The sequence below is a fragment of the Oxyura jamaicensis genome, chromosome 4 (genome assembly GCF_011077185.1).
Source record: "Oxyura jamaicensis isolate SHBP4307 breed ruddy duck chromosome 4, BPBGC_Ojam_1.0, whole genome shotgun sequence".
Lineage (NCBI taxonomy): Eukaryota > Metazoa > Chordata > Aves > Anseriformes > Anatidae > Oxyura > Oxyura jamaicensis.
Window position 1 is genome coordinate 86,491,313 of NC_048896.1, and position 23,296 is coordinate 86,514,608.

General features: G+C 37.7%; 1 protein-coding gene across 5 annotated transcripts in view; it reads right to left on the reverse strand.

Annotated features, from left to right (window-relative positions):
- The window catches only part of DOK7 (docking protein 7), a 64,583-nt gene that overhangs the window by 7,152 nt on the left and 34,135 nt on the right, over nt 1-23,296 (reverse strand). For 4 of the 5 annotated variants that reach the window (XM_035325033.1, XM_035325031.1, XM_035325032.1 and 1 more), the window contains 3 exons: nt 8,099-8,141; nt 1,329-1,394; nt 131-202 (listed from right to left, as the gene is read on the reverse strand). In XM_035325033.1, the coding sequence (XP_035180924.1) occupies nt 131-202; nt 1,329-1,394; nt 8,099-8,141 (181 nt within the window). Of the gene's footprint in view, nt 1-130; nt 203-1,328; nt 1,395-8,098; nt 8,142-21,569; nt 21,627-23,296 lie in introns of those variants that run through there. The other variant, XM_035325034.1, reaches the window with a different exon arrangement.

Consider the following 23,296-nt stretch of genomic DNA (forward strand, 5'->3'; position numbering starts at 1 on the left):
AAAAAAAAAAAAAAAAAAAAAAAAAAAAAAAAAAAAAACACTTAGAAGAGATCACAACATAAAAGCAAAAAAGGAAAAAGAAACAGGAGATGTTCCCTGATGCAACTGGTTGCAAAGATCTTTTACTCACCAGGTTCCTCAGGGCTGGTAGGAGTGCCAGGTTCTGAAGGAAGTGTTAGCATCTCATAACCACCTTTAGGACCTAGAATATAGGAACACCATCAATGGCTTCAAATGTGGAAATTTGCTTAATGAACACACAATTTTGGTTTAGACTTGTAACCTTCTAATCTAAACAGTCATACTGAAAAAATCTGAGAAAGGATGAACAGTGGCTAGTGTTGACTTTTCTGTGATGGTGATGTCAGAATTTTCTATAGAGTGCAACAACAAAGAAATAAACAATAGAGCATTTTTAAAAGTATTCACACTGAAGGCCACTAAAGTCAACAGCGTGTTTTGCTATACATCGATGTGGGAGCGAAGCTGTCTTGAATGCATGAATCAGGAAGAAGTGCGTGGGTGATCTTGGGAGCATCTGGAAGACTCTTGTTAAAATTCCACCTCCAGTATGATGGATAACTTCTTGATTTCTGACAAAGCTCTATAGAAAGTGCCTAAACTAGCCCTTCCAAAGATAACTTCTCATTCCAAGTGCAAATCGTCATCTTTACAAGAAGCCAAGTTGCACAACACCATTGGTTCTTCTAGAGCTCTAAGCTGAAAAAAGATGCCCATATTCCATCATGATCTCAGTCTCCACCCCAGTTCAAGTAAGGCAAGCTGAAAAGCTCTGCCTGTAGTATGAATATAATGGTGTTAGTTCTGAATGACAAATGCTCACAATTTTACCCGCTAATGTAGTTTTTTCCTCCATTATCATGAAGTATCTTTAAATGAGTGGTGGTGTGTTATTTTTTCCCAGCATCTCTTTGCTAGGGTACAGAATATCTCATGGCCTGAGGTGGGTTTTTGTTGTATTGTTTTGGGGGTTTTATTTTGGGGTTTATTTTGTTTGGCTTTTTGTTATTTTTTTTTTTGTGGGTGCCCTTTGCTAAAGTGCTGGCAACATTTTACTGCTGTGAATAAAATTACTGCCTATGCTCTGACACTTATCTCATCTGTCACTGCCTCTTCTAAACTTATCCCATCTGTCAATGCCTTTCTAACAAAAACCTGCAAAGCAAAAAATCCAAAGATACATAAGTGTTACAATAGGGAATCAAATCATACATTACCTTTAACATTTTCTGAAGTTTAAAATATTTTAAGTTTTGATTAATGTAAACTTACATGCACATACATACCTCGTAACCAGTTGTACCTACCAGCTTGGAGACTGTGCCCTTTATGTAGTTTCAGAGACCCAGAAGCTGCCATGACAGAAGAAGTACCTGTTTTCGGAGAGATATTCACATTAAACCTAAATACCTGCTGTTATTATTAGATATCTGTGGTGCATCATCACTCTTAGTGTTTCTGAAACATCAAGAAAAATTCCAATAAAAATTACAAGTCTCTGTTCTTCCTTCAAGTAATATTTTTTCTTCCTTTTTTTTTGCAAAATTATTTATCCTGAGATGATTGTGGTATTATAATCTAGCTTTGCTGTTCTTTTTTTTGGTTGGTTGGTTGGTTGGTTTTTAGAAAGAGAGAATGCCTTCTATAAAACTTAGAGATATTTGGCCTCCCTATTCACGGTGACCATACTCACGGAGATGGTCATCTTCAACCAAGAAGTAAAATGGCAGTAAGAAACTGAGAAGTTGCCTTTGCAACCCATAACATAGCTTTGGTAACCACAAAGTTAAAGCTGTCATTAAAATTTCACCAGACTGGATCAAAAACCTAAAAAAATTAACATGAAGAACTAAATCACAGTTCAGTAGTCCACTGTCCAGCGATATAAGAATATATGAACTAGGGCAAGCTGAAGGCTAGGTGAAGGATCTAGCTTTGGAGTGCTACAGCCAGGAAAGCTTTACCAAGGGCACGTCAGATGGCTCAGCCTGTCTTCTTTCTTCTGCCCTATTCAGATAATCATGAATGTCCCAAACACAGTTCTAGATAAGGGAACTTGAGGGAAAATGAGCTAGCAGCTTGGAAACATACAAAGTGGTACATGTTTATCTGCATCCCCATATCCCTTCTTCAGGCAACCAGCAAACTAATCATGACTATACCTTCCTGTTCAGTTAGCATTATTGTTATCCAGCTATGAATTTCTTCTCTCTGCTGTTCTTACAACGGGCACCTTAATCAAGGTGAGTGGCATTTACTTCCTGACATGAATAATTTGAAGGGAACTTCTTATGCAAGTAAGTGGTACTTAACAAAAATGAGGTAGGAGGCTGTGCTTATGAGTAACACTGCCACTGGTGACAGGGCAGCTGTGCCATGTGCTGCTGGGTGTTTGGGATCAGGTATAAAATTAACACTGTCTTCAAAACTGATGAATAGTCTCTGAGCAGGTTAGACACTTCTCTGCAAATTGTTTTTAAAATAGCATCCAAAAGTTAACATAATTCATATGCAACATGAAGAAATTCAGCAAGATAAATACAATCTCAAGTGCCTAAGAAATCTACATGACCTAGGAACCTAAAGAAAATGGCAATTCCTTTTTTTTTTTTCCCTGCATAAAGCATATGTTCATGGATTTTATTTTCTAATTCTAATCATTTTAATGGTTATGAAATTATGAATGGTTATTTAATGGTTATGAAATTATTCCTACACTACTATAAAACAAAACTAAATAAAGTACACATAATTTCATTTAATGAGGATAATAGATTAAAAAAAAAAATAGTGAACATATTTCAAAAGCACATGACTGAATTATAAACTTTGGTTTTACCTTTTTTTCTTTGTACACAAAGTCATATCTAGGATAATCCAAGGTTACAAGAATTTTTAAGCATGCCATCCTGAAAAAACGATTTTATATTTAACTAATGAGATCAGATTGTAGAATCTTTATGTATCCTGAAGAGAGCTTAAGCACTAAAAAATATTGTTTGAACTTTTGTTTTTAACAAGAGTGCTGATATAAATAAATGCAAAAGTAGGACAGAAAAGTATGACATCCTGGACTAACTGATTTACTTGTATTTTCACAGTGACTGATTTTCCTTTTTCTCACCTCGGAACATTCTGTCCTTGCATTATTGAGTATATCTGAATATATTTCATGCAGCTGAAAGTCTCATCTCACTTTGAGAAGAAGACTACAGCTTTATGCTAACTGCAGCTTCATCACAAAACTGTTATTTTTTTCCCCTCAAAAACTTTATGCAATTCAATAGAAATCATTCTACAGGAAATATGGATTTTTAAGCAACATTTTTAGGATTTGTGAAGAGCACATACAGCAGGAAAGGAAATTTACAACCATAAAATATTCCAGTCCATTTATGGTCAAGCTGAAATTTTACAATTTGAAGTTGCTTTAAAACAGTCGTGTTAATGTTTCAGGGTTTGACCTGTTGCATTTTCCTCATTTTCAAATCTGGCAACTAACAAATATTTACATAGTCAAATCTCTCATGGAATTCTTGTGAAGCTTTGAACTGCACTGTATAAACAGACGTCAACAGAGTTTGACCTATATTCTTCCTTCTTTTTTACAGCTACCACATATTCTGGCTTGTTTCTCATTTGTGAATCCTAGGATAACACTTGCAGGAACAGAAAAACTAGCAAGATACCCTTCTGAACATATGAAGCAGCCAGTAGGAGACAGACAATCCCTTCCATCACTGTTCTCATCTTACAAGGGATTGTTAAGAATAAATTTCTGCAGTTTCCTATGCCATCCCATTCTGTGTGGCCGACTCGCTCATGTCTTTGTTACAACTGAATAGTTCATCAAGAAAGTTATTTGTATTCCACTTCCTTCAATGTATAAGGAGACAATGATATTCAAAATGTAAAAAAATGAAAATAAGTTGCCTCCTCCGAGAATATTTTGCATTCCTACCTATGATTAGACTTAAAAATCCAGCGTAGCTCAGTGAAGACAACCACTAATTGAAAATTTTTGCCAACTGCATATTCATTTCTTTATGCTCACTCTTCAAAAATAAGCACAACCTACAGCACACATACCACAAGAAACAGCCATGAAAATTGCTCTTATAATGCTTAGCCCTGCGAGATATAACGTATATGTGGTGGACACTGTTCAACACACAGCCCTTTACTGGCTCAATAAATTTATCATTGCGGATATTATTTTTTTACAGCTGAAGAACAGATAACATATATCCTATGTAATGTTTGTGAATTATAAGTTATTTCCAAACTAAGCAACAATAACCAGCTCAGTATAAGCCAAATCCTTCTTTCTTGCCACTCTCAATTAATTCCTTGAAACTCCTAAGCCTGGAATAGAAGCATCAAGCAGAATATGTTTGCAATAAAAATACTAAAAATGCCTGGGAGAAAGCCTGTTACTCCATCATAAAAGCTAAGCTGTCAGACAGACAAGTTCATTTTCAGCATCCATCACCCATTATATATTTAATTTTATTCATTTTTCTAATCTCCCTACCTTGACTCCCTATCTGCCTAAGAATAATGTAATAGAGATGCTGTGTTCATAATCAACACCCTGACTTTTCAGCTGAATTCCAATCCACAGCATTGTTTTGTGTTTATTCCTTAATTCAGCCTCTCAGAACATCTTCAGTCAAGCATTGTGTAGGTATTACAGCTAAGAGGCGGACAGATAGCAAGAGCGTCTGTCACAATGCTGATGAATTTGCTCATTTACAATATGGAAAAAAAATGGAACCGTGCAGCCAAAGAAAAATAAAAAGAAATTTAAGAGTCGCAAAACTTTACAATATTCAAGTATACAGCTTCCAAGAGAGGACCTTTTTTGATTTATTTTCCCACTCAGCTATTGATTTTTGTAATACCAGAGCCTGCAGCACAGAACAGGGAGACCAGAGTTTCCACTTCAGATATTTAATCTGTGTGTTAAAATGCCTGAGGTTGGGTCTAGCTCTGGGGAATCCTTGGACATCCAGACTCCCTGGTGTTAATGAGAAGGGACTAAAGTTTCTGAAAAATAATGCACAGAGCCTGCATGAAATGCCTTCTCCAGGAATTGCAGAGGATCCCTAAGCACATCTGCAAGCCCATTCCCGTTCTCAATTTTGCTTCTCTGCATAGGAGGCTTGGTAATCAGACTGCTCAGTAATCAGACTGCTCAGTAATCAGACTGCTCAGTTGACTTAGAAAGGTTGGCAACAAAGGACAGAAATAGTGGCCTTTTTTTTCTCTTCCACAGAATAACCCAGTGGTGAAAACTCAATTGATAAAACAGATCTGTGGCTGACTTCTACTCAGCTGAGAAAATTCAAATATTTTAAATAAGAGCATGAAGATGACAGACGTAAGGGATGAATGCTCCCATCTAAGTTATTACTATGAACTAAAAAAGAGCACGATTTAATTGACAGACCTGAGTTACAACAATAAACACCTCAACTATTCAGAAATACATTCTAAATGTAAGCACAGTAAAGGACAATTTGACTTCAGACAATTTAGATGGATTAAGAGTTCTCATTGCAGAACATGCTAAACAAACACCTAGCAGACACATGCTCAGAAGCACATCCTAGCCTTGGGACAGAGATTTGAACTAGACAAGCACTTGAGCCTTGTTTTTCCTACTCCCTGTAAAACACATCACAGTGATTTATACCACCAGAAGGACAACCAAGAAAACAGTGAGCTCTTCAGCTCACCATCCTGTGAAGGAAAGTGCTGTCCTTTGATTCCAGCTCTCAGCACTGAATGTGCACTTCGTTCATGATCCCTTAATTCAAAATACATATGGAGAACCTGAGAAAATGACCTACATATATATCTCTGACATTGCATCCACTAGATCAAAATTTCTTAAGCAATCATGAGAAACTCTGTATAGCCTCTTGAGAGCTTAGACCAAAATGTACTTAATCTTGGTGTCTCCACAATCCAGCATTCTTAGAAATCAGGAAATCTGAATCAAATTCTCATCTCCTGTCATGGTATTTTAATGTCCATAATGACCATAAATACAGCCTATTATACTTAAGAGCAGGCATATCCACATCATACAAGTCCAAAGCATCTCTTATCTTGATCTCTATTATAAAGTTATGATAACAATGGGAACACTTTACTCCTACAAATGCAGGAAATCTAATTCAGTCTCTCTTTCTAACCAATCTTTATGAAGTTATTTATAACAAAGGCAACAGAATTATTTAAATCAGGCTTTAATGATTCACCCTGATTTTTTTTTTTTTTTATCTAGTAATGCAATTCAGAATTGTTGCCATACTTATGAACACTTTCCAGCTTGCCATTAGAACTAGACACATTTCTCTGAAGTAGATTAGTCTATTGCCCAGCATATGTAACAGAGCATAAAAGTGCATGCACGTTAGTAAAGGTACCTTGCCATGTACATGTGCAAGCCAGTTTTTTGAAAAAAAAAAAAAAAAAAAAAATTAAATTAATATGTTCCTATGTTATCCACAAAGAAATTGATTAAAGAACATGAGAGAGAGAGACAGAAAAGTTCTAATGCTGCTCCTTTAGTCCAATATAACTGCATTACGGCTCAGCACAAAGGGACATTCAGTACATGCCTAGAATTAAGCAAAACACTGAAAGACTACAGTATTATTTTGAAAGCTTTGCAACACCAAGTTTAACTACACTTGAAATGTTCACATATATAAGAACATTACTTCCAAATTGAACATTTAATAAAAATGAGACAACGAGAGAAACCATTTTCTCACGGTTTGCATTGTCTCATGTGTTGCATCCTCCCTTTCTGTTGATCTTAAAATCTGTCCTCTATCTGCATTTCCAGTTTGCTTAGTGATAAGTTTCTTCAAAATAGCTAACTCCTTCATCTGCATGAATAGTCTGAGATTAAGTTCTCAGCAGATCTTTCATGCATGCACACTTAATTTGCCACTGACCTCAATGTAGAAATAATATTGTACCCACCACACCTAGCTACAGATGCAAGTTCCCCTGTGTTTACATACACATCATAAGAATTGCTCTGGTTTCCTTGAGTTGATTAAAGGACTAGAAACCTGAGTATTAGATGGAAAAATAAAATTAGATGTAATGATCCAATTTGTGCTTCTACTTAGACCTCTATAAATCAAGAGTAATTCCACTGACTCGAGTGGAATAACTAGGAATAAGATCTGCTACATGCTTCTGGATTTTCTCCTGCTAAGGCAAACAAAGGAATAGAATTACTTATGACCTTCTCCAAAGACACCTCCTGATCCTAGGAATCTTATTGGATTTGTTCACACAAGCATCAGTCAGCTACTTTTTTTTAAGTATTTGCCAAGATTTTTAAAATTAATAAAGAAACCTAAGCACAAAGTAGTGTTCTTTTGGAAATAGGGTACATGATAAATTTAGTGGATCTATTGAATTATCAAGTAAATAGTTAATGAATACAAAGATCTTTAAGAAACTAAACAACTTCCCTGCACAGATCTCTCAAAGAATTAAATGGAAACAGTACACAAAAACAAGCATACTTAAAGCCTTACAAAGTGTTAAGTATGAAGCAAAATGATGATATAATTTACTGTCTGTCAGTCAGCAGTTTCAAGGGCATAAGAGAAGCCACTCCATATTGCCTCTGGTAAGGACCCGTTCCTGTGGTTTTGTGTTATTTGGAAAAGTGGCTATATACACAAAACATATACATCAAGCTTGCCTTTGATGTTAATATAGCCTAAAATAACTTCATCTTGACTTTGAGAATGTAAGCAGGAAAAAAAACAATAAATAACTTTCTATAGAAACTGACAAGTTTGAACCCCTTTACATTATAAAATGATGGGAACAATCAAATACATTAATCTTTGCAACAGAAGATACTACAGATTACATGTACTTCATAAATGTCAGTCTCAGGAATAGCAGCAGCAAAACCCACCGCAAGCAGGATGCTTCTCAATACAGTCTTTAGTTCTGCTTCTGTAAGTCTGCTTTTTTGCTGCACGTTTTAGGCATCAATTTTTAACAAAATAAATAACTAAGTGGCTCCTACCTGGTATAGCTGGTAAGACTCCAGACTGTAATATCGCTGATCCCTAAAGAAAACAGAAAATTTTAGAATTAATATCTTTATATGAAATAAAAAGTATACCAAGTATAGGAAGAGTGGCAGAAAAAAACACTTCACCATCACAAAGGCTTAACACATGCTGTTCAAATCCGGAACACAGGCAAAAGTGTTCATACCTGGAGGTGTTTAGAACAGGCATAAGTTGTGAAACCCTCGCGTACCTTAGTAAAAGCTAACTAACTTTGCTTTGGTTGCGCTGCAACAGCTGGAGCAAGCACAATAAGGCTTAGCACAATTGAATCAGTCCCGAACCAAACCACAAAAAAACAGCAAAATTTGGTATTCAGACACAGCTAGAACTGAGTTGGAGTAACAGATAAATTAATTAACAGATTAATTAAGGTCATGTCTGTATTTATATCTGCTTAAAATGGTAGGTGCTGTGAGCAGACCAAAGTTGGGTGTGCTTGTCCCAGCTGCATAAAACCAGCACATTTTATTTTGGAGATCAGACTGACTTCAGACTGCCTACAGATCCCTCCAGAGACCTCAAGGTCTTTCGAGAAAAGCTTTGGGCCATCTCAGCTACTTTACGTTACTGGTATCTGTAGAGTAGCAGCAGAGGCACATCAAAGCAGGCAGCCTGAGTACCAGTGCCCATCCACACCCAACAGTAAGCATGTTCCAAAATATGCAGGACAGATTTTTCCCAACTAGGCTACGTCATTCAGAGATGATCTGGAGGATGGTCTGGCACTTTGATCTCCAGACAGCATCAAGGCTGCTCCTACAGTAAAACATCAAGGTAGGCTGTGAAGACAGCCTGCTCTATGCTGCAGGTCACCATTTTGCCAAGGACATCTCTTACTTCTGGGATATTGGCAAGAGCAATAATTCATCATCATGATCTATTCTTTTTGATTAATAAATGCATCTTTTGGACTGTGAAGTGGAAAAACACTATATGCTTCCCAGAGCTGAACAATAACACTGCTCAATTCCAAAGCAGTAAAATTCCATTTTATGTTAACACCGGACATCGATTTCTTAATCTAAACACACAGACTTTCTTGTGACCTCTGATATGTTTCCTGTGCTTTCCTATGAACTGGTAGCTTTTGAGAAGTTATCAGGACTTTATATGTACTAACTGTCTTCGCCTCTGTACAAGCACTGTGTTAACTTCCCCAAAAATTTCTCAGTAGAAAACAAAATAGTTTATTTATGTACTAAAAAGTTCAAGCCATACTAATTCCTGCACAAGGTCTTCTTAGAGCAAACGTATTAAGATGTAAAGCTTATTACATAATGCATTGCTTAATTCAGAACGTGACACCACTGAACAGTAAGATGAAAGGAAAAGAATTTCACAGGATTCATTCCACCTGAAAAAAATAAAATAAAAAAAAATATCTAATCACAGAAATTCCCAGAAGCAATATTTTCTGGGAAATTATGTGTCAGGATGCTTTCAAGTGGTGATGTAGCTTCTGATTCAAGAATCAGAGATTTCTTGATGGTATATTAATCTCTTTAAGGCTTCCTTTTGTTTACTACTTCAAAAACTCTTTTTCTGAGCTGCCTTCCATTTTTCAGAAACTATAAATGTGACATACAAGAAAAACTGTCAGAGTTTTCAACTCTATCGAACTCCACTTAATGCAAGTGGAAAGACTCTTTGGCTTTGATGGAACTTGCATTGAAGTGAAAAAAAGATTAGAAAAGATTACAGTGATTCTGCTTCAGACAATAAAATACACATTTAAACAACTTACTGGACCACTGGGGGTGTAAGGATCTTTTTTTTAATGCCATTTTGATATCTGCAATGCAATCCAGCCTGAAATAGTAGCACAGCACACATCAGACAACAGACCAGCCTGATCCTATTGCAGACATCAATCTCCAGCCTCAGCCTGTTTATGGAGCTTTAGTGCTAGCAGTATGTTTAAACATAAGAGACACTGAATGTGAGCAACTGTTCAGAGTAGAAAGGAAGTAGAGAGATCAGAAACATAGCCAAGATTTCATTTCTGAAACAGGAAAAATCATCCCGCAGTATTTCAGATTTAAAAAAAAAAAAAAAAAAAAAAAAAAAAACTACTTACTAACTTAACCATATTGGATGTTGTTTCTTTCTATAGTTACTGTATGCCAGCATAGAAGATGCTGTTTTCAGCAGGGGAGTATGCATACGTATCCGCTCAGGTAACATACAGAAGACTTTGGAATCCAATGTGAGCAATATCGTGTATATTTAGGTAGCAATATTTTCCTGTTACAACAGAATTTCTACATTTTTTGTCTGTTTTTTATATCAGGCTTCAAAAATACATTTCTCCTGCCTCCAATAATTTATTATGGGTATATTAATATAGAATGCAAAAAAAAAAAAAAGACTTTGTGTCTGTGAATGTAAAATGGATTATGTTGTCTTCAAGGTTCAAGGTAATACCTGCTAGTTTAGTTAATGAAATAGAAAGTGGCAGGCTGCAGAGTTGAAATGCATAAAAATCAAACTATCAAACTTTGCTAATGAGAAAGGAGCTCACAACTTTCTTGCAACTTTTTGCTTTTAGAAACAAAGGAGTGTTTTGTAACTTGGTGGGGTAGGGGAGAACCGTATGTTTATCATTTCACATAGTCAATCACAAATTGTTTGGGGAGGGGGAAAAAGTCTTTATCTTCCTCCCTTTTTTCCTCTAGACTTGTTATCTGCACAGCCTTGCTGTCATTCAGGGCTTGTGCTTGATGCATGAAACTAGACAGCAAGTCTGAAAAATATTTTTAACTTTTTTCCCATAAATGCATTGCACATCAGAATATCATAAATTATGGTAAAAACATGGATAGAAATATAGGATAGAAAGCAGAAAACCTGCAAGGAGCTGGCAAGCTCTTTAAAGAAATAAGTTACTTTGAGCCTTTGGTAATTCTTTGAGCCTCCCAGAAAGGAGAACACTTTCAACAGTACAGACCTTACAAGCAACAGTGAAGCAAAGAAACAAGCAGAATATTTTTACTAGAATTGGTTTTCTTCTCAATTTATAGCAAAATTATTATTTGCAAAATACCATTGGCTCCTACTTGCTAACTAGCTCTGTTCCCCCTGTAAATCCAAATTGTAACTACTTGATTTACTTGCAAATTAAATTTTGCTCTTTTTCCCTCCTTTAAGCATTGCATAAGTATAGCACTTCTGCAAGAAACAGACCGATTAAAATGCTGAAGGATTAGCAATGCTGAATGTTTCATCTGCAGAAACTTTGATTTTTAACTCACATTAAGCAGCACAATACCAAACAAAATTAAAAACTCAACAGGGAGTTCAGACCTCTGAATGTGAGTGCAGCATTCAAACCATCATTTTCTGTCTATTCTGCACATCATATATTATGTGGAAATAGCCAAAAATTAAAGAGATGTCACTTTGTTAACATATGTACGCTTTGTTCAACAATAGAGTCTTATTTCATGACTGGAATTCCTAGTCACTCTTATAAATTCTAAATAGTTTTTCATAAAAATATATGGGTTAGGTCTGTAAGATAAGAAAACTGATGAAGACTAGACAAATAATATCAAACAAATATAACTTCAAACTCATTATTAGAAGATTAGATCACGCCTGAAAAAAAAGATGCAAAAAGGCTGGCAGAAGTTAGATGCGTGAAATTTCATCAGATATGAAACGCTGATAAAATATTGTTGGAATTATAGTGAATAGATGGAAGACAAGAAATAAACAGAAGAATGAGATGTGATTAGATTAAAAAAAAGAGTCAAAATAATAACAAAAAATAAAACCAATCTTTTGTTATCAAGTGATTTTTCCAGACTATAAAGTTGTTAACATTTTCATTTCACTTCCTTTATTCTATTATCTCTGCAACTACGAGGCCTCCTGCCACAATCCTTAATAAGAGAGAGCTTCCACTAACTTATAGTGGCTTCTGCTGAGGCAGCCCAGTAGAAGGAATGAGATTATAGACTTAATTTTTTTTTTTAATTCTACATAACAAAACCACAACATGCTTTTGTCTGTAGGAAACAAAATTTAAATTATGGCATAATGTACAGGTGTAAGCGCATGGTTTTCAAATGCAGAGTATAATACAGAACTCAAACTACCAATAAGCCAAAGAAAAAAATGAGTAAGTGACCTCACTCATATAACATGCTTTTGTTATGCCTGATATGATATTCAGACAATAACTAATGATGAGAGTATCTAAATCCTGGAAATCTACAGCTTCTCATAAAATAATTTAGGTTAAACATCATTCTAATGTGGATTCTTTTATCTGTGACCCACGGGCTGAGTGCTGAAATATGTGATGCAAGGCTGTTAGTTCAAACAACCTCACCACTACAACACCCACAGTAAACGGATATGTACCACTTGTATATCACACATCATGAACTACATGTCCAGGGCTATTTTAACTCTGGTAGTGATCTGGCTGCTGTCAGATGACATTCATTTTTGATGTTCTGCTTCCAGATAACTTGGGTAGGGTTCAATGATAGATGTTAGGAGAACCACTAGTTTGATACGCTGGATCATTATTCATAGATTAGCTCTGTTGCCCTAAACAGCTGAACAGAATCTAAGCTTTGGCATTTATTTGTGTGTGTGTGTGCAAATAACTATCACAATTATTTTTACAATCAAAAATGGATTATTTTTTCTTTTTTTCTTATGCATATTTGATTTATCTCTCTTCTTTTTTCTTTGTTTTTTCTTTCATTTGATTTTATTCAAAGTTTGATTCACTTTATATTCAATGAAATCATGTTTTTCTAAGTCAGTCCTCATTTAAAAAAAAAAAAAAGAAAAAGAAAAAAAAAAGCAGACACAAATACTGTCCCATTTAAAGAGCAACATGTCTACATTTCTCCATTTCTCTGCATACACAAATCACTCTTAAGGCTAATGCCTCCTACTACTGGCTCTGAGGGTATAAAACACATATATTCTCAAAGAGCCAAAATATTTTTGTTTCATATTTTTAAACATGGCTGATAAAAAACGAGGAAGCCACGCTTCCAAGAAAGAGTAGATCACCTTCTGTAGTCTGCAATGCTGAGCTGGTCTCCATCATCACTGGCAAGAGAAATGAAATGCCATTTGCCTGATTACTGTCAACATTTCAGACACACCTCATCAGCCACAGCTTATGTCATTCCCTTTGTGTATCTTTGGAACTAAAGCTTTGCTTTCAGCTCATCTAAGTTTTTTATAGCCCCGTTATTCTGAACCTAGTAAGAGCTAGATGTACAAGGGTATAAGTGTCATCTTCATTTTTTTTATGCATATCTATGAAGCTTTGCCACAGCCTGGATCCTCAGACTGGAAGAAAGGCTCAACGTAAATGAGAAGACCCATCTTCTTTTTTGGAAAGAGGAAACAGTGATAGGAGCAATTATCTGCACTCATTTTTATCCTGCACATATCAAAAATATACTCATAATTGGAAAAGATGGATTGCAACACTGTCCAGCTGCTTACTTTTCAGGAAGATTATGATCTATATTTTTTTCTCTTCTCCCTCCCCCTATTTTTGAAGCCACTGTGCTTTATCAAGGCCATGCAAAACATCCAGTTATTCAATAGAAGACCATCAAAATCATGACTCAGAATCCATAGGATGGTCACTGAAAAGAGAAAAACAAAGCAGACTTCTCTAACAATGAATAAACACTCTTATGCCTGCTGTATATAGCTGATGGCCCTCCTCTGGTTGCTTCACATAGTTTGTACGTAGAGGGAGGCAGCAGATTGCAGTTATGTTTATGACTATAGCATCTTGAGCTGTGAGCAGCTTCAAAAAGGAAGCAAAGGATTCAATGGGAAATCCTGAGTGAGGATTTTGAAATTAGCATCACAAAAATACAAAATTCTAAACTGCTTTTAGAAAATTGAAAAGAAAATGCCTCGAACATGTCCAAAATTCAGATACTTCAGTAAAAATAAATCAGTTCCTAATGAAACTCACAGCTAATGTACTTTTGTCATGAGGACTAAAGGCTATGACTTATTCTTGCAGCAATCCAAAATAAAAGTTTAAAGCTGAAATGCCTAGGCTGCCACGGGAAATAAAGAGTTCCCAGGAAAGGTCAATAAATATGGACACACAGAGCAACCTTTAAAGGTCATCTGCTTTGCTGGGCTGTATCACAATGCCCAGCAGTTGATCAGGTTCTGAACAAACAATACAAAATTATTAAACGCAAGAGCCTTTCATAACAACTCCAAATGAAACAGAAACTCCGGACCATGGCATGCTTCAGGTGCAGGGATCCAATTTCAGCTGCAAACTTCTGATTACTCAGCTTCATCTGTCGCAAGCCAACTGCTGGCTTACAGAAGGATTGCTGAAGTCAGTTCAGAAACATCTCAGTTTGCTCAGCCAAACCTAAACATCAGCTAATTTCTGAAGCATGAAGCTAATGATTTTAGTGGCACCGGCAAGCAGTGCCTGGTGTCACATTAAAATGTGCCTCTTAAAACCTGAGGAATAGTCACAGCCCAACTAACCCACAGGTTAGAGGTGTTGTTTAAACTGAAAGAGATGAGAAAGAATTAAAAGTATTGTTTAGTGCTAGTCCAGATCTGTGTAGTATTTTCACAAAGGAACACTTCAGTGGTGACTTCAAACTACTGTGCCAGTCACAGGCCTTTGTTGAGAGGGGCCCTCTTCTTGCTGTGGGCTTCCCAGCCACCCGCAGCCGTGAGACATTTGCCAGAATACGACCATTGACATCATACTGTGGCTCTGAAAATAACGTGCTGCAAGATCATAGAATATCCCAAGTTGGAAGGGACCCACAAGGACCATCAAGTCCAACTCCTGGCTTCACACAGGACCATACAAAACTCAGACCCCACGTCTGCAAGCATTGTCCAAACACTTCTTGAACTCTGGCAGGCTTGGTGCCATGACCACTCCCCTTGGGAGCCTGTCCCAGTGCTCGACCACCCTCTGGGTGCAGAACCTTTCCCTAACCCCCAGCCTGACCCTCCCCTGTCCCAGCTCCATGCCGTTCCCTCGGGTCCTGTCGCTGTCCCCAGAGAGCAGAGCTCAGCGCCTGCCCCTCCGCTCCCCTCGTGAGGGAGCTGCAGGCCGCCATGAGGCCCACGAAGGAAATGTCACCAGCGTGCAACAGTCCAGCGGGACAACATAAACCTTCCCTTTATTATCCTCTTCACTTAAGAGAGTAAGAAAGCCTGGGCTGAGCCCTCTGCCATGGCTACCATAAAAGCCAGTACCTGGACCCAGCTGCCCAGCTTCCACTCAGAGATGAAAGCCGCTTCCAGCTGGTGGCCATAGCCCCGCAATTCAGATGGTAGGAGTCTGGGTTGCAATGCTGAAGGATCAAATTTCATGCCCTGCTACCAATATGGTACTGGCACGAGGAAGCTGACACAGCAACAAATAACGTGTTTTGTTCTTGTTTGATGGACCTAGAATTAGTATATAGCAAAGAGTTACACTAGTCCTGTGCCAAACTGGACTGTAATGCAATTAATTACATGGCCACATTATCTTTTCCATGGGACATCTGCCCCATTCACTGCCTAAGAGATACACATGTTGGTAAAATCAAGACAGCAGGAGCATCAAGACAGCAGGAGCAACTGTAAATCTGTCAATTCCTTAACAGTAAAGGGTTTAGCTTTTCAACCTAAATAACTTCCTTTTAACATCACACATTAAATGCAAAAGTATCAAGGGCATGAATAGCTGGCCCAAACCAATAAACCTCACCCCGAGCAGAGTCTGAAGGCACACAACACTAAACCATCAGAAATGGACCTAGCACCAGTATCAGCTAGATGGTTTTCTGTGCTTGTGGTTATAGAGAAATGCCCCAAACCACAACAGCTTTAGAGATGTAAATAAAGACATTCCACCACCTCCCTCAAACAGAGATTTGGGGTATTTTTAGTCTTACATTTTTTAACTAATTTCATAAGATTCATTTTTCTCACAGTACTTAAAAAAAAAAAAAAAAAAAAAAAAAAAAAAAAAAAAACTGTGTTGGTTCCAGATGATTGAATTCCCCTGGGAATTTGATCCTTAACCACAGGGAAAAATCAGAAGCACTGATTTCTATGCAGGTAGAAGCACTTCTTTGTCTTAGGTGTTACAATGATGAGTACAGTGGCAAGCTGCTGAGAGAGATACTGCAGTAGCAAATCCTCAGGGTGGATCTATATAAGCCATTCCATTCAGAAGCCAGACACTATGAGTGTCCCTGAACAGAGGATCTCATCTAAGCTTCATGACAGACCTCACATCACAAAGACACTGGAGTACGATCAGGACACCTTTCACCTCAGAGGAGGGCTTTCATAGAAGGAACTATGGGTGGGCTGTAAAATTCAACCAATGAGAAGAAATGGCTAAGTAAGAGACCGCAAATTGCCTCTGAAATAATTTTCATTCTCTGTATGTGACAAATATGCCTAGAATTGATGCAGAAGTTAGAAAGCAGGAACTAAAAACAATTCTTCATAAGAAATAAAAACACCATATGCAAATGTCATAAGGTATATTCATCAAACACAACAACTGGGGCATGGTACTGATCGCCTCATTTCAGAGCACAGTACCCTGAATGAATACACCTATGAACTGATGCTAGATATAGAATAAACTGCATTAATATCAGTCCTTACTGCCTCGTCTTTCACCATTGCATAAAATCATTCTGCCATTCAGGACAAGAAAGACTACTTACACAATTGCTAAAAAAATAAACCATCAAGGACATTCAAGCTCTGAAATTGTAACTTTTTTTCTCAAGCTATGAGATTCCTCTCAGATCTAAGATTCAGATCTAAGATTCAGGGCAGATACTCATGATATAGTCTTAAATTCAGCATATAATATATTCCTAAAGCCAAAATAAATATAGCAAATTCTTCAAGGTAGTAAAAATCGGGTGTGTTGCCTTCCCCCTGACTTCTCAGCTGAGCTGTGGTGATTCAGAGTAGCAGAAGACCTGTTCTGGAATTTTATAAGAAAGAACAAATTTTAATTTAAGCATAAGACAGCAGCTTTTCTAACTTGCAATAGTTTTGTCAACTTTTTAGGGATGATTTCATAATAACATTACATTTCCTTATCCCCTTTCAGAGCCTTGCTCAGCCAGACTCTTGTTAGTTAAGCCACTCTCCTAAAGCACATACAGAAACTCCAGCTGTGATGTTTAAGCAAAAGAGTTCAAATATGTACTTGTTCTCACTGTTGAAGGTTCAGCAGTGCACCCACAGCATTGCTTTAACCATTCACACAGTCATGGATGAACATGAGTGCAGTTATTCATAATGCAACTGAATTATAGTGTATATAGTAACTTCAGCCATGCAGAAAGACCTATGTTAATATGAAAAGATTATTACAAGAAGGATTCGGTTCTGATGCGGCTGGGGGGGAATCTTTTCTATTTATGCCAAATATATATATATATACACACACACACACACACACATATATATATAAATAGAGACTCGCACTTCTAAAGTCCTATCAAGTATAATAGAAAAAAAAAGTTGTATACACAAAGTCAAACAGGCTTCACTTCCTTGTATTCCAGTTTAAATTTCATATATTCTAATTTCCAACAGGGGGTAGCATTACACTACTACAAGAATATTTTATATTTAAAATACATTCAATTTCCCCACATTTGCTGGTCTGAGCTTCCTTGTACAACAGATATGTTAAATTCTACTCATTCTGTACAAAATGAAATCCACTCATGGTAGAGGCTCGGACAAAACTACTATACCACTGAAAATAAGCCTCAGATGGGGCCCAAGTAGATCCGAGTAAAAGCAGATTTTACTGCTCAGGTAATAAGCACTTCGGTTTCCTAACCCCATTCTTCTTGCTCCATATGTTGAAAACACAGAAGAGGCAGGGTGTACACAGACGGGATGCAGCACCTCACACGATCCATATCTTTTGTATTTTGAAGTTCACAAGATTACCAGTTCCACCATTGTGGATATCAGTAGCGCAGAAATACCTGTGAAATGTGGACAGCTTGACAAACAGAAAGTGTTTTTCTACATTTTCTTACAATAGCACATCCCAGAAATAACTGAGCTCTGCTGCAGCAGGTACACTAGCCCATTTCAAGATTTTAAAAGTCAATACAAAAGCACTGCCTAGCAGGAAGCTTGCAGCAACTGAACATAAATGCAAAGGACAGGCATTAACGTACACACCCATGCACACACAAAGGAATTCAGATATTTTTGCCTTCTCAATTAGGAAAGGGTGTCTTATGGCAAATTTACACAGGAAGAGATGTATAAAACAAAAGCTCTAATAATTCATTCATTTCTTGACCCAGAACCATTCCTTCTCTGATGAGGAAGGGGGATGACCTCAACCAAAATGCGTAAGACGTTGTGCATATTTCAAAGTAGTTCTTATGCAATTGTACTGAGAAGCATTCTAACTTACCACAGCTATGCTTGTTAAGAAGTTCCTGATTAGCAGAAAATTAATTCCACATATTATACAAAATTGCAGAAGGTTTTCCTTTTACAAAGCTTTCTGCTTGCAAAAAGACTGTTAAACCCAGTCATCTGTCCTTGAAGAAAACATATTTTTTTCGCAAATAAAGGGAACTCATGGATTCAACTACAGCACCGCAGCTACAGTGACAAATGATAAACAAAGAAGGGCTGGAATATGGAACTATTTCAACAGCTAGCAAAGTATAAACTCAAACATTTATAACAAATTAAACCTATGTCCACTGATTCTTAGAGATGGAGAAAGTTTATTTTAAGCTGTAATTACCATTTTGGAATGTTCACCTAGGGACTGCCCTAAGAAAGCTCTGTTGCTTCTTCCACTTCCCTCAAAGTGTTCGACAGTGAGAGCTTAGTTTGTGCTTGCACTAAAAATACACTTGGGCCTGTTCTGTAGGCAAAGGAACCATGCCAAGTTGCATTAGACTAGCTATTTGATTCCTTCCTCTCAGCCCATTCCACATAAAGACATGAAGAAAAGAATCCTTGCTATAACCTGTGCATCCTGCTCCACACAAAGAGAGAACTAGAGTGGGCTTAATTATGAACCTATGAAGAATAAAGATTAAAGCCTTGCATACCATCTTTGCATTCATTTTCCTTCTTTTTCAATTGCAATCCCACATTTGTAGCTAAGGTTAGTCAACTTCTGCCAGAAAAATGATTAACAAGATAATCAGTGATCAACACGAGAAAGAAATGGATGGAACTAAAAGGACAAACAAGGGAGAGAAAGCTCAAAATAGTAAGATTAAGACAAGCCCAGCCATCACTGAAATTATGGTTTGTCAAAGGTAATGAAACTATAATTAAACTGCACAGCTTCAAAGGATACAGATACTTAACTATGCATGGGGGCTGCTCACAGGCTTTTCCTACATCGGAAAGCACTGCTATAAATTATTAGGTATAATTATTTCTGTAGCTTTCCAAAGCTTTCTATAGCAGTTATCTCCATAACACATGTGTTCTGCTTAACTTTCAGTCTCAAGGAACGAGTTGAATTTGCAAACTTCATCTGGAAAAGTTTTGCCAGTGCTGCAGAGGATTCAGGTATACAGTTACGAGCACTGATATAGCCCACTTAACATTTCTCTGTCCTTGCAATAAACCGGCTCTGGAACAGGTTTATATTTCCTTAATATTTTCCGGTCTCGAATTTCTTGTGCATTCAAAATTGCTTCCAATCAGCATTGAATTAGCAGAGGATTCCACAGAATCCAAACTACTACAAAGGATGTGGCTAGGGGAGAGGGAACATGGCCAGCGCTCATGTCCCACTGATTCCCAGCTGTTGAAACAGTCATTTCAGTTGACTGACAGCTGGCTTCTGCAGTTTATGCTGTGAATAGCGCAATATCCTCACGTGACAAGACTTAGGAGCACAAAGTCCCTTTCAAAGCCCCTTTTCCATCCACCCTTTGGACTCATGTGGGAATGTGCTGCATCAGACAAAGTCTCATGGACTGCTTTCTTTCATCTGCCATGGTTTAGGAGACGCAGCATGGAAGCACATAAAAGCTAAAGCAAAGGGAGGCATAAACGCAGAGCAACAGAGAGGCTTTACTGCAGCCTAGAATCTGTACCTAACACTCTGGCATTCACTCACCCCATCCTGGCTGTCATATATCACATGGATCCCATTAACCATCACGTTTTGATCTTAATAGCCCGAACCTACCCCAGCAAGCTCAGCCTAACTTTTACACACACACAAAAAAATATGTGTTGTCACAGACTTTGATGCACCGACCTTCACTGGAGCTGAAGAAGATAGGATGGAAAAGAAATGATAATTTCTCCACATAACATTTTTCCTGTACTTCTGTCCTATGCCTGTGGGTGGGATTACTCCCTGAAGCAAGTTCGGGATTTTCACGGAATCCTTCAACACTTAAGATGTTATTATCCTAGCAAGGCTGGCTAGGGAAGTCCATCCCTCCAAAACACCATTTAGGAACAGTACAGAAAGTCTGTGTGCAACTAGTAAAGAGTGGGTAAATAGTATTTTTTACACTGTAAACAGATTTGCTCAGTTGCAGTAAATTTAAGGTTTTGTTGTGTCACCTTGGTTCTGACTTAGATCTGAGTTTAACCAGCACCAAAGAAACTCAACAGTAAGTATCTACGTACTTAAGATGGGTCAAGCTGACTAGCTGAAATACTCTACTGCAGATCCTCAGACACCTTGAACTGCTCCACAAGTTCCCTGTGGCTCTCACACATTGGAGTTTTACCTATTCCCTAGTCAGGCAAAACGTCTTTTGACCTCAAAGAAAAAAAAATAATTATTTAAAAAAAAAAAAAAAAGATGCAATATGCCTCTCATTATAGTCATTTAAGGGCATGCACCTCTAGATTTTGAAAAGACAAATTTCTCCAGAACACAGAAATTCTTTATTGGATAAGGATGTTGCCAGCTTTTATGTTTTTCTTTTCTTCCTCTATTGTTGCAACTTTGCTTGAACTTTAGTCCTCTTCTCGAGCATGTTCTTGACATCTTAGACCTTTCTAAATGCTAAAAAAATACCTCAACCCTCTAGTTAATCCCATGTTTATAAAGAACTGTTTTTCAACAGCCATGTCCTTGGACTCTAAATCCACTGAGTGCAAAGGTTCCTGCATTAATAACTTCTTCCCAGTAATTCTTCAGTTCTTGAAAGACCCCATTCTTCAAGTTCTGTGTCACAAAAAAATTTTCTGTGGAGTTAATATATTCGGTGCCACTACTCTGATCTTTCTCATTTACTATAAAATGGCTTTGAACTATTTCTTGAAGTTATTAAAATTAGTGATAGACTTTCCAGCATGTCAAAAAAAAAAAAAAAATGTAGAGCAGCTGCTCCATCTTGGCAGGTTGATTTTCTTCTTTAGTAACTCTTATTAATGAGTTCCTTCTCTGTTCACAGTTCACATGAAAGGCAAACAACTTTCTGGCTCTCTCACTGCAGCCTGGAAAACATCACATTTAATAATAGATTTAGCACTCAGATAGAAATGTCTATATTCAAAGCACTGTAGAAACACCATCTGATCAAACCTGACAATAGTCTTGGTAAGCAAATATTATCCAGGTGCAGATTCACAGACTGAAGGTGGTCAGAACCACAGTAATAAGACCATAATGCAAAATTCCTAGATCAGTCCAAATCTCAAATTTCTTCTCTCTCTTGCACACTCCGGGATCTCCCTCCTGTTAAAAGTGAGAGAAAACCTAAAACACTGTATTCTGCACTTCACCATCACAAATTCCTACCAGGAGTATGCCTTAGACCCCTGGCTTTACAGCATAGCTACCAAGTTCATAAAACACATCAAACATTAAGCGAGGCAGGGCAAAACACCAAACTTTAGAATGGATTTCTTCTGTGTTTCCTGAGGTATGGAACAATAGACCCCAGCTGTCTAATCTCTGCTATGTGGAATTTTAAAGAACTGCCTTTCTTTTCTCCTGTAGGCACATCCCCTAGCATTTCAGCAGAAGTATTTGTAATTGTGATAACAAAGCAATATAGAAAATTGCAAGACTAAAACAGTCCATCTTGAAAACAGTCGGGGCATGTATTGCTTTTCTTCCTATACTAGAATGGCTTACCCATGTTTTCTGTCTGTTCTACCTAAGGAAAGTATTCCTTCTGTTATGATCATATATACTCCAATGATTCATTCTTCAAATTCATTTCAGTGCATATTTTTTGGTGGTGGTGGCAGTCGATTTTTTTGTGAAGCAGGTAATAATGTCATCTTCAGTAGGTTTGTTGGCACAACTGCTATCATTTTGCTAACCAATGCAAAAATCACATTGCCCATACGTTGTTACCATATTATTAAAATTTGCTAAGCCAATATTAGAAAACATTATTTGCTCTTTATGAGCCAAGTAGTATGATTTGGTATAGGGTTGAACATTTCTATTAGAAACAGTAATTTACTTATATCACAACCTTTACATGACAGATAGTTTATGGATCTAATCTGACTACTACAAATCTATATCATGAAACAGTTTGGATTGGAAGGGACCTTAAAGATCATCTAGTTCCCTCCCCCCTGTCATGGGCAGGGACACCTCCCACTAAACCCGGCTCAAAGCCCCATCCAGCCTGGCCTTGAGCACCGCCAGGAATGGGGCATCCACAGCTTCTCTGGGCAGCCTGTTACAGTGCCTCACCACCCTCTGAGTAAAGAATTTCTGCCTTACATCTAATCTAAATATACCTTCTTTTAGTTTAAAGCCATTCCCCCTTGTCTTATCACTGCACCCCCTGACAAAGAGTCCCTCCCCAGCTTTCCTGCAGCTCCCTTTAGGTAGTGGAAGGTGTCCCCAGGGCCTTCTCATCTCCAGGCCTAATAACCCCAACTTCCTCGGCCTGTCTTTATACGAGAGGTGCTCCAGCCCCTTGATCCCCCTTGTGACCTTCCTCTGCATCCAGGTCCTTCCTGTGCTGGGGGTCCCACAGCTGAACACAGGGCTCCAGGTGGGGTCTGAGGAGAGCAGAGCACAGGGAGACAATCCCCTCCCTCACCCTGCTGGCCACGCTGCTTGTGATGCAGCCCAGGACACAGTTGGCTTTGTGGGCTGCAAGCACACATTGCTGGCTCGTGTCAAGCTTCTCATCAAC